This window comes from Manis javanica, chromosome 9 (assembly GCF_040802235.1).
Source record: "Manis javanica isolate MJ-LG chromosome 9, MJ_LKY, whole genome shotgun sequence".
Classification (NCBI taxonomy): Eukaryota; Metazoa; Chordata; class Mammalia; order Pholidota; family Manidae; genus Manis; species Manis javanica.
This window is the reverse complement of record NC_133164.1, coordinates 568119-579866: the sequence shown is the minus strand read 5'-3', so window position 1 is coordinate 579866 and position 11748 is coordinate 568119. Positions and strand designations below refer to the sequence as shown.

Here is an 11748-nt window from a genome sequence, read left to right as displayed (position 1 = left end):
GGGCTGGGCAGACCAGGGCTCCACGTCGAGTTGGACGTCAGGAAAGCATGCTGCAACCACCACCACGCCTCCACCTCGCCAAGCCCTCCCTGCAGGCAGCACATGACCCCAGTCAGGCCGGCGGGACCAGTTCCAACCCAGTTAGAGGCGAGGCTGAGCCCAGAAGTCTGGTAAGTTGGGCAAAGTCTCAGAGCAGAGGTGTGGGGTGGGTGCCACTCCTGCCTGCATCCCAGGTGTTGACACCACAGGTTATCAAAGTGATTCAGACCCATTTTAATTAACTTAGGAGGGAGGGAAGGGTGCCCAGACCCACCCCATAGGGCACCGTGCACCCTCCTGCATTCCATTCTGCTTCCAGCCTGTCCAGGTACTTCACGTTCTGCCTATGTTCCAGGATTAGACTTTGAACATAAATGGCAAGGTATTTTCCTCCTCACAAAACTGCTCTTAAGCACCATTTAAATGACTTGTAGCCTCTCGCTGACTGGATGTGCCATTATTCATTCCACCGATCTCTGGACATGCATGCCATGTGTGTCTCTGTCTTGAATAATATCACACGGTTCAGATTGTTTTATACATTTTTATTAAGAAGGCAATGTTCCGTTAATATGATTCATAGAAAAGAATTGCTGGGCTGAGGACCCGCATTTTCTAAAGGTTCTTGACATTTATCGCCTGATTGCTTTACAATGGCACCATTTGGGGCCCCACGGGAGTGCCTGCTCCAGCCTGTCTCTAACCGGTTCTGGTTGCCAGCGTGGCGGCCAGCGCCCTCTTGCCTCCGTCCGTCTCGTGAGTGCCCTCGCCCCAGCTCAGGCTCTGTGATCAGTGCCACTCCTGGGCTGCGTGGTGGGTGGTGGGTGGTGGGACCCGCCCCACCGTGGGCAGGCCACCTCGCTGCAGGGCGGGCGGCCCGCGGCAGCTGGTGGGGGTCTGGGCATGGCGTTTCGGTGTAGGGGAGTGGGCTCTGGGAGACATTGGTGCCTACTTTGGGGGTGTCCCGAAGGGCCCCTGCGGACGGCGTGGAGTGCGAGGTGAGGGCTCCCTGTGGCCCCTGTGCTTCGCTGAGTTTCAGTCATACTTGTTGGAAGACAAAACTCAACAGAGCCAACTGAAGGATCTTACCGGCTTTACTCTGCGACTCCAGCGGGCAGGCAGTTGCTCCAGGGATGGACACAAGACTCCTGGCAGAAGGGGCAGGCAAGGGAGTCACCCTGGGCCAGATGCGGGTTCCACTCCAAGGTCAGTGGCCTTCAGGGGATGTCGGGGTCTGTGGGCGGGTGGCGCCACCAGGCTAAGCAGCCTCTCCCAGCTGACGGACCGAGGCCCCGCTTCTGGGAGCCACCACGCTTACCAGCGGGACGCTGCTGGCCGCTGGCTGCTCATGTATCCCTTATGATAAACATACACACAAGGAAGTGTTTCTCTGAGTTTTGTGAAATGTTGTAGCAAATTTCAAGCCTGCGGAGAGGTCATGGGAACCCCGAATTGCAGCCAAGTTGGATGGAAGCGTGGGAAGAGGGGTCTTGTGGCTGGTGCCTAAGGAGGGGGCAGTCTGGGGCTTCTGAGTCTTCAGCCTGTGGGCTGCGCTGACCCCGGCAGTCGGCGTCAGAAGGGAGCTGACTTGTAGTGCCCATGTGCCCGTGAGCTGTGGAATTGCCTGGTGTGGGAAACCCACACATCTGGTGTCAGAAGCGCTCTGTGTGCGGAAACCATTTCCTGGCAGACCCTGTGCTCCTCTAGGGGAAGGGGCCTGAGTCTCCCACAGATTCAGGATGTCCAGGTGGCTCCTAGCCTCGGGGCGAATTCCCATGGGAAGTCCTTCCTGGGGAAAGGAGAGGGGCCTCGGGACCTCGCCTCAGGCGCTCTGGGAGGACAGGGGTGCAGGCTCAGCCCCAGCAGCTCTTCCCGTGGACGGGCGCTGTCCCTCTCCCCTGACACTAAGAGCCTGTGGGGAAGTAGGCGCCACGTCCCGTGCCCGTGCCTGGCGTCTTGGGGCTGCTCTCGCTCCAGCCCAGTGGGCGCCCTGCGTGCGTGGCCTGGCCGGGAGGTGGGCCAGGTCATCCTGCCCCGCTTGCTTTTCCTAAGCTCACCAAGGGGCTCTCCTTCTGCGGGGTGGCCTCCCGGAGGACCAAGGAGTGCCCCGTCTCTCTGTCACTTGCTCCTTGCCCACAGCTACCTTCTGACCAGAAAGCCTTACCCTCTTTGCCCAGCCCCTCACAGAGCAAAGAAGAGGTTTGTGATGGGCAATATATTTTATTACCATCTGAGAAATGATTTGCAGCTGAATTAGGTTAGTAAAAATTCAAAGGAGGGAATACAACAAAATACATCCAGCAATTCTTTCTAACACTGATCTTAGAGTCGGTGCACACAGAGGAAGATGATGCAACAACAGTGAGTGGCCAGCTGCAGGTTAGTGCCGTGATTCAGGCCCTGAGTCACATGGCAGAGACGCCCTATCGAGACCACTGGGGGGCGACACTGAGCTGGCAGGTGTGCCTACGAACGAGGGTGCCCCACGAGCTCCAACCCATGGGCCTTTCCTCTGGGAGCCCCGGCCACCGGGGGCCTGAGGGCCTCTTTTCAGCAACTGCGCCCCTGCTCTGTGGTCTGTGTCACGGGAACACGTGCCGCCTGCTGTGAGTCCTCGAGTGGGAGGATTCTCCTATTCTTTTTGGTGGCATTCCTCTGGCACCATGTACAGAGGGCAGTGGGACCTGGAAACCTGCCGCCGTATTTGGTGAATCAGAGGCAGGGTCCCTCCAGCGAGCAGGGGGCCGGTAGGCCGGGGAGCGCCTCACCCCACGTGTGCCCGGGGACTCGGCGTGCCGCCTCCAGGGCTGCAGTCCAGAGGGGGAGCCCTCATTTTCCGCCATGGCGGGTAACACCTCTCCATGCGTTCCCCAGCAGACTCCCGGGTCTGTTTAAAAGCAGCACAAAACTGCTCATCTCACAAAGGGAACACCCAGTGGATGCAGTCTGTTTCCTCCACCACCGTGTTCCGTGCCTCAAATCCTCTGTGGGACGAAGTGTAAGTGGAGGAGGCAGACGAGACGGCGCCTGCCCGTGCAGCACCAGGGAGCCACCTCCCCATCCCTGCGAAGACACCCTGGGTGTGAGCGGGTGTGGTCCACGGGACCAGAAAAGCCTGTGTCTGGGCGCTCTGTGGGGCCCTCCCTGCGTGTCTGTCTCATGAACCTCCTGGGCTGTGCAGCCCCAGGAAGCCAGCGCCACGTCTGGATGCAGCCTTCCTGAAACCCGGGGGGCAGGGGCACCGCAGCCTGTGCTTTGAGAGAGGGGCACCCCTCCCCCAGGAGGTGGAGTGCCCATGGGGCCCACAGACTACGCCCCTCCACGCAGGCCCCACCCCCAGTGGAGACAAGTGCAGCCACAGAGGCACCTCCTGGGTCCCCCTCCCAGAGGCTGGGGTCCTCATCCAGCTGCCCAGACTGCGTGTGCAGGGGACTGTGAGACACACCAACTCACACTGCCAGGCAGCAAGCCAGGCAGAGAGCCTCACAGTCGGGCCTGGAGCACTGCCCCACTGTCCAAGGCCGCCCAGCACCCTCCTGGCCCTCCCATGCACCTGACATAGTTCCAGGAATTTCCAGTCTGCCGGGTTTTAAATCAACAGCCTGACTGAAGAGAGGCAGGCGGCAGGAAGTGACCCTGCCTGCCTCCGGCTTAGCCCCCACCAAGCCCTGTGCCCCTTAAGCCACCGTGCACTTTGTCACATCAGGGCCACCTCCCGGGAGGAGGCACCGTGCAGCTCAGGCCTCGCCTAGTAAGATCAGTGACAAGCCCAGTTCTCACTCAGCACCCGGTCAGAGCTCTTCAGTGACCATTCAAACGGGAGGCAGAGGCCGTTCCTGCGGCACCATTACCACCATGCTCCGCTCAAAGGCAGCGAACACCCAGAGGTCATCACCAAGCAGAAATCCACCTCCTGCTCAGAGAGCCCTGCCGAGGGTGCTGGGCACAGGGAGCTGTAACGTCAGCCATCGGTGCTCCCACACGTGCACCGAACGGTGGCTTCTGGCTTTGTGGCAGGGTCAGGTGGGGGTCAGGGACGCAAGCCACCCCGGGAAGCTGCTTGGGAGAACCGAAGCTCATCCTTCCTGAATGTGCTGGGCCGCTGGAGTTGGGGTCTGTGCTTACATTCTGGGCAAGTGCACACCTGACACCTTCCGGGCGACTCCCCTGCTCATGTCGTGTCCAGGGGGCTGCACAGGCTGTGTGAGCAAGGCAGGGGCACCGTGACACCAGCCATGAAGGCGTCTGCTGGTGACCCAAAAGGGAAAAGTACCTCAAAGGCTGAAGCCGCCTGAGCCCACCACGTGGGGCAGGACGGAGGCGCACCAAGCAGGAGTGTGCTAGCACAACACCGTTCCGCAGAGACAGGAGTGTGAGCCGGGCACTGGCCACATGAAGACGCCCCCGATGGAATAAAGAGCGTCCGAGAGACAGCGCTTGGGGGCCGGGCACGCTGCTCTGCCAGGCCCGTCCGCTCTCGGGAGAAGAGGCGGCGTGCGCACTAGGAGAAGGCAGAGCCCCACAGCCCGTCGGGCAGAATGCCCTTAGCTCGGGGATGGCGAGAAGGGAAGGAAAATGCCAGTCAGGCCTCTGAATGAGGATTGTCTGGGAGGTGGGAGAGCCTCCCACCCGGCAAGGAGCAGAAATGGAGGGTCGGCCGGAGCCTCACTTGGGCGATTCGAACGTGTCCTCGGCCCTGACAAACGCTGGTCTAAAGGACAAATCAAAGGACCTCTGGTCGCTGAAGCTCTGCGCTCTGTACTTGGCGAAGTGTGCTGTCCTCCTACGCTGGTCGCCTCCCCACATGCTTCTCCCCACCCCGGGGTCTTCCGGGGGCACCCACCCTCTCCCCACCCCGGGGTCATTGGGGGGCACCTGCCCTCTCCCTGCCCCAGGGTCCTCTGGGGGCACACGGCCTCTCCCCGCCCCGGTGTCGTCCTGGGACACACCCCGTCTCCCCACCCCGGGGTCCTCCAGGGACACATGCCCTCTCCCCACCCCGGTGTCATCCTGGGGCACACCCTGTCTCCCCACCCCGGGGTCCTCCAGGGACACATGCCCTCTCCCCACCCCAGTGTCATCCTGGGGCACACCCTGTCTCCCCACCCCGGGGTCCTCCAGGGACACATGCCCTCTCCCCACCCCGGTGTCATCCTGGGGCACACCCCGTCTCCCCACCCCGGGGTCCTCTGGGGGCACACGCCCTCTCCCCACCCTGGGGTCCTCTGGTGGCATACCCCGTTTCCCCACCCTGGGGTCCTCTGGGGGCACACCCCGTCTCCCCACCCTGGGGTCCTTCAGGGGGACACCCTGTCTCCCCACCCTGGGGTCGTCCGGGGGCACATGCCCTCTCCTCACCCTGGGGTCCTCTGGAGGCACACCCCATTTTCCCACCCCGGGGTCCTTCAGGGGCACACCCTGTCTCCCCACCCTGGTGTCCTCCAGGGGCACCCGCCCTCTCCCCACTCCAGGGTCCTCTGGGGGCACACACCCTCTCCCCGCTCCAATGTCATCCCAGGGTACACCCCATCTCCCCACCCCAGTGTCCTCTGGGGGCACACCCTGTCTCCCCACCCTGGGGTCATCCGGGGGCACATGCCCTCTCCCCACCCTAGGGTCCTCTGGAGGCACACCCCATTTCCCCACCCTGGGGTCCTCTGGGGGCACACCCCATTTCCCCACCCCGGGGTCCTCTGGGGGCACACCCCATCTCCCCACCCCAGGGTCCTCTGGGGGCACAGCCCGTCTCCCCACCCCGGGATCCTCCGGGGGTACAGTCCATCTCCCCACCCTGGGGTCCTCCAGGGACACATGCCCTCTCCCCACCCCAGTGTTGTCCCGGGGCACACCCCGTCTCCCCACCCCAGGGTCCTTCAGGGGCACACCCTGTCTCCCCACCCTGGGGTCCTCCAGGGGCACCTGCCCTTTCCCCACTCCAGGGTCCTCTGGGGGCACACGCCCTCTCCCTGCCCCAGTGTCATCCCAGGGTACACCCCATCTCCCCACCCCAGTGTCCTCTGGGGGCACACCCTGTTTCCCCACCCTGGGGTCCTCCGGAAGCACAGCCCATCTCCCCACCCCGGGGTCCTCCAGGGGTACAGCCTGTCTCCCCACCCCAGTGTCCTCTGGGGGCACACCCTGTCTCCCCACCCCGGGGTCCTCCAGGGGCACGTGCCCTCTCCCCACCCTGGGGTCCTCTGGGGGCATAACCTGGTATGGGGCATGAGACGCAGGCACTGCAGAGCCTGGCACTGGCTGGGGTCTTGGAGTTGGTTGGCTCTTGAACCCCTGGGGCCAGTTTTCTTCCACCCGGCCCAGCATCTGGGGGCCTCCCTGGCCACTCCCACGAGCCAGTCCCTGGGACTTCCCGCTCATGCCTACAGTGGGTGCCACTTGAGCAGAGCTGCCCATGGGCCCCGCCAGGTCACAGGGCACCATCCTGCCAACCTGGGCTTGTGCTGGGAACCCCGGCCTCTCTGGGGACCTCTGTGCTTGGTTCTCTCCAGCCAGGACAGCATGTCCCCCGAGGGGCTCCTCTGGGTGTTGTTCCCAGCATTCCTGCCAATGCTCTGGGCCTTCCCCGGTGTGTGGGCTGGGAGGCTCCATGCCAGTGGCCACAGTGCCACTCCCCACCAGGGCACCCTGGGGCCAGGACTGACCCTCTTTAGCACCACGCAGTGTAGCTTTCTGGCCCTGTGGGGCCACCCCCTTCTCACCAGGACTGTCAGGCCTCATGGGCCCCAAGGCCCCCACTTCTGGTGCCCCCAGGCCCACCCGAGGCCGGGGACTCCAGTTGATCTCCTCTTCCTCCGGGACGCCAGCCTGTGTGTGCAGTTTGGGCCGCAGTGGGGCCTGGGGGCTGGGATACTGCTGGGGCACCCCAACCACCCACTGCCCCTCTGCTGTGGCGGCTGGCCCTGAGGGAAGCAGGCAGGAAGCCCTGGCGCCAGGGGGAAGCTGCTCCTCGGGCACCACATGGGTCCCATGCTGGGCCTGGCAGTTCTCAGAAGGCGACAGCAGCTTGCCCAAACTGGGGTGCTGAGGCCCCACTGCACTGCTGCCCTGGGGCACGGGGTGAGGGGAGGTTGGCTCTGGGGATGCTCTGGGGTCCCCCTGGGGGCTCTCTGGGAAGGCCAAGGCAGCTTCCCTTCCTGCTGCGGATCCCCCAGAGGCTCGGTGGTAGGCGGCGCCTGCCTGGGGCTGGGCAGTTGGGAATGGAGGCTTCGAGGGCACAGGCGGGTGGCTGTGGTGCTCCAGGAGTCCCCTGGGGACAAGGCAGCTGGGCATGCCCACAGGGGCCTCGGCCACAAGGCTGCGACTCGATGGGGAGTCGCCATGGCCCTCGTGCAAGGTGCTCCCCACTCTGGCTGGCCAGTCTTTGGGGTTCGGGATGGCACCTGGTGCTGGCACTGTGTGACTCTCAGTGGTCCCCCCAGCTGTCACCCGTCCAGGGGCTGTGGCGCTTGGTTTCAGGTGTTCTTTTGGGGAGGCGGCTCTGTTCTGGCTGGAGTCAGGGTCGGCGCTCCCTATGGGGCCCCACAGGGGCCGGGCCGACACGGGCAGCGGCAGTCCCCTGCACTCCCACCCATGCAGGACTGTCGCAACCACCCCGGGCAAGCCCTCCCATATCCTCACCCCTGCCTGAGCCACCAGCGGTGCAGGGACGTCCACCCAGCTTCCCTCCCCAGGAGAGGGCTCTTGCGGATGATTCTCTGAGGCCATGTAGCAAGGTGGCGGGGCTCCCGCCTGGAGGACTGGCCTGTCATCTGGGTCTGGCATGCGGTGGTCTGGCATGCGGTGCTCTGCCCGGCTGAGCCGGTCCCCAGCACGCCCTGGCCTGCTCGACTGCCCCTGGCCGCCTCCTTCCTCCTGTTCCCCGAGGCCGCTTCTCTGTGGCTTGGGTTGGGCTGCTTCTGGGGCATCCCCATCACCCCGAGGAGGCGCGAGGCTCTGGCCGGCCTGTGGGCCCTGACGTGTGCCCACAGGCCCGCTAAGCCCTGGCGTGGCCACCTGGTGGCCTTTGCGCTCCGGCACAGCAGGAAACGGTGCCTGTGCATTTCTGACCCCGCTCTCTCCCCCCAGACGGTGAGGGCGCCCGTCTCCTTGTGCCTCTTGCAGTCGGGCAGGTCCGCCGGGAGGCTGGGGGACGCGCTCTGCGCATTGCGGGCTGGGCCTCCGTGCCCTCTTCTCTGGGATGCCCTTCTGGGTGAAGAGGCCAACCTCGGGCTCCAAGCGCGCACTTAGTCCTTCTGCCTCACCCGCCAAACTGCAGACTGCCAGGGCGTCTTCAGTGCAGGTGCCCTTGCCCAGGAGCCCAGGGTCCAGGCCTGCCCTGACTCCCCTTAGCACCGTGTCACCTGTGGGGACTGCTGTTTCCAGGCTGTCCCTGGGAGCTGTGTCCCAGGCCGCTTGGGGCTGGGAGGGCTCCCCATCGTGACCCCCCTTTCCTGCTGGTTTGTTCCCTGTGCTGGGGGACGCGCCCGGTTCTCCTCTCAGCACATGCCCCCGATCTGCCCGGCATATCTTGGCACAGCGGGACAGCCAGCTCCGGGGGCCGCAGACCACCGTGGCAATGCTGAAGGCCAGCACAGGCTCAGCCACGCAGGCCAGGAAGCGGGCGGGGGGCGTCCCGACGCAGCTGCTGGCCATGGTGGCCGCGCAGAGCAGGCGGGCCTCGGACCGTGGCGGTCTGGGCCTGTGCGTGCGCTTTTTCCTCTGGTCGTCCCTGCGGAGCAGCAGCACCCTGGCCTCTGAGCACAGAGAGCCACTCTGCTCGAACTTCTCCCGCAGCTTGGACAGGATGGAGCCCCTCTTCCCTGCTGTCTTTGGCGGGGGGCCCCTGGCAGCTTTGGGCTTCTCCCGCGCCTCCTTCTCCTTGGCTTCCTTCTCCTCTGCGGCCAAGAACACCTTCAGAATGCTTTTCATGGGGCTCCTCCCGGCAGGGAGGCTGCAACGCGGCTTCTCCCTGAAGAGTGGCTCTCGGCCTGGTGCCCGGCCGCCGGCCCCCTCCCTGGCCTTCTCCAGCAGCTTGTTGATGGTGGTGGTCACCACGCTCCTGCCTGAGCCCTGCCTGTCCTTGAAGATCAGTCGCCCCACCTCCCGGGTCTTCTTGAGGTGCTCCCGGCCGGCACCCATGAACTTGGCCTGCAGGAGCTGGAAGCGCGTGGGCCGCCTGTGGGCATCCTGGGGCTCAGACGTGGGGCTCGCCTCGCTGTCTCCAACCTCTGCTCTCTTGGCGGAAGGAGGCCCCTGGGGGGCTCCTGTGTCCTCGTGGCCGGTGACATAGAGCAGCAGGCTGCTGAGGATGGCTCGGGCTGCCGGGTGGCACGTTGCTCTGCTGACCTTCTTTCTCAGGCTGTGGGTGTCTATGGCCATGGTGTCGATGCAACTCTTGCCACCCTTGGGGCTGTAGGAAAAAATGAGTCATTCCAGATCACCGTCGTTTTCCCAAGGTGACCCCTAGACTGTTCCTTAGGGAGCACCCCTACTTTTAGTACCCGGAGAAGTCCAGGACTGAGTGAGCCAGTTTTGCGGCATCTCTGCCTTGGAACAGGAGGCGCAGGGGGCCCCATCACCTGTCTGGGCCACTGTCCCCTTTTAAGGTAAAAAGCAATCATTGCTGGCCCACTAGCCTTCTTGGGGCTTAGAAAGTTGATACTGAATAGCTTTGTGTGTGTAAGGCATTTACATTTTGATAATGGACATATTGTGCTTGCATAAACAGGGAAAAGCAAGCTAGAGAGTGTGCCCTCTGGGGGGCTCTGCTCCCATCTAACTTGAAGTGACAGTGAGGGTACGTCCAGTCTACTTGATCCCAGGGGTGCACAGTCCCAGACCTCGCTGGCAGGAGCGTCAGTAAGACCACCAGGCCCGGGGTGGGCAGTGGACCCCAGAGCCGGGGGGAGTGTGCCTTGCTGCAGAGGGTATGGGCAGCAGTGGGATCTGCCCTGTGAACCACTTGGAAATGCTCCCAGAGGGGACTGGGGTCTGAGGGGGCCTGTCCCCTTGAGGTGCTCATCAGCCCCAGCCCTGCCACCATTGGCCAGCTACTCATCTCTGGTACTGGGTGGGGCTTCTCATCTCCTGGGCGCTTGGGCACCCAGGGGCATGTCTGCCCACTGCAGTTTAAAGCCAGAGGGTCCTCCCAGTGGGACGCCACCCCCCCCCCCCAGGTGGTAGTTTTGTGAAGATGAGCTCCGAACGCCAGCCCAGCCACACCTTCCAGTTACGCACTCTGAGGAGACCATCAGGTGCAGGGCAAAGACACCCATATTACAAGTCTCATGGGGCTGCTCGCAACACTAACACCTGGAGTGTCCTCACAGCCCACCCTGGGCTGCTCAACGGGCACACCCCTGTCTAAGGAAAAGCAAGCTGTCCACCAGGAAAACACTCGTGATGTGGTTAGAAATGCAAGCTGCGAAGCTTGGTGTGTGGATCAGGCCCCAGTGTTTCTAAGGCCCAGACACCGGGACCCGAACCAGACTGGAAGGAAATACACAGCCTTGCAAGCTTCTGTGCATTGCTCCTGAGAAGGGCTGTCTCAGAGGCCACACATGCTTTCCAGCAGGTCTACAGGCTGCGCGCTGGGCCGATGGGCACCAGGGCCCCCAGGGCCCCACACGCCATGGAAGAACCCCTCGGTGAGCCCCTGCTGTCCGTGCCCGGCCTGCTAACGGGCCCAGTCCGAGGTGGCTCTTTGGGGAGGTAGTGGGAGCTTAGGGTGTGCGTTAGCTCCACCAGTCCCCTATGTACCCTGGATTCATGCAGAAAGTGGTTCCCAGTTCATCCCAGACACCATAAGACACAGAAGCCTTGCAGCACCCCCTGAATTTCTGACACAGTCTGTCTGTGAGGAGCTGGGAACCTGCATTTCCAACCACTTCCCCAAGCACCAGTGCAGCGGGCGGGACCCATGCTGAGCCGCAGAGGCCACGGAGCCCCTTCTGACATCAGACAATTGCGCCACTGAGCTTTCCTAAAGCAAAGCCAGCTGCACCCCCGCCTGCGCGCGGGCAGCTGAGCAGCGTGGGAAGGACCCTCTCTGAGGGTGCGAGTCTTGCCCGGTGCTGAGACCCCTGCAGGGGATGCCCTGGAGAGGCCGGTTCTCAGTGCATGCGCCGTGGCCTGGGCCCTCAGCCCCGAGCGGTGGGATTAGGAGACAGCCGAGCAGGCGGGTTTGGCTGGGGTCGGAGCAGCGTGTGGGGCACCACATCCTCTGATGGTGCCCGTGTGCCCTGCGTGGTAACCAAGCCGCCGCCTTCTGTGACAGCTGTCCACTCCCCTACCGTGGGGCTGCTAACCTGGGGATGCGGGCTGTCAGCCCCCCTGCCAGGCCCCCAGCATTTCCTGCCCCGCTGTCCAAAGGCAGCCAGAGGCAGCGAGGACCCTGGGGAGCAGAGATCCCCACGTGGAGCGTGGGGCGTCCGTCAAGAAAGCCTGTTGTTCGGGGCCGTCAGGGCTCTGAAGTAGGAGAAGGGTGGCAGCCTGTGGCCCCTCGGCCAGGGGCAGCTGCTGAGACGTCTTCGTGAGGTGCTGGGAGCAGCACCCCTGGGTGAATGCGGGCCCCCGCTGGACACCACCAGGCCCGCCGGTGCTTTTCTCCCTGCGGCGCCATGCCTCAGTTTACCTCCCCTTCCTCACCTCTTCGGGCTCGTTGGTCACCCACGTCTGAGAAACGTGGCCCTAGAGATGCTGGGGACCTGGGGG

General features: G+C 63.7%; 1 protein-coding gene across 1 annotated transcript in view; it reads right to left on the bottom strand.

Annotated features, from left to right (window-relative positions):
* Nucleotides 1–571: 571 nt before the first annotated feature.
* The window catches only part of LOC108399956 (uncharacterized), a 17176-nt gene continuing 5999 nt past the window's right edge, over nt 572–11748 (bottom strand). The window contains exon 2 of the mRNA XM_017665026.3: nt 572–9445. Within this exon, the coding sequence (XP_017520515.3) occupies nt 4705–9414 (4710 nt within the window). The 5' untranslated portion in view covers nt 9415–9445 and the 3' untranslated portion in view covers nt 572–4704. The remainder of the gene's footprint in view (nt 9446–11748) is intronic.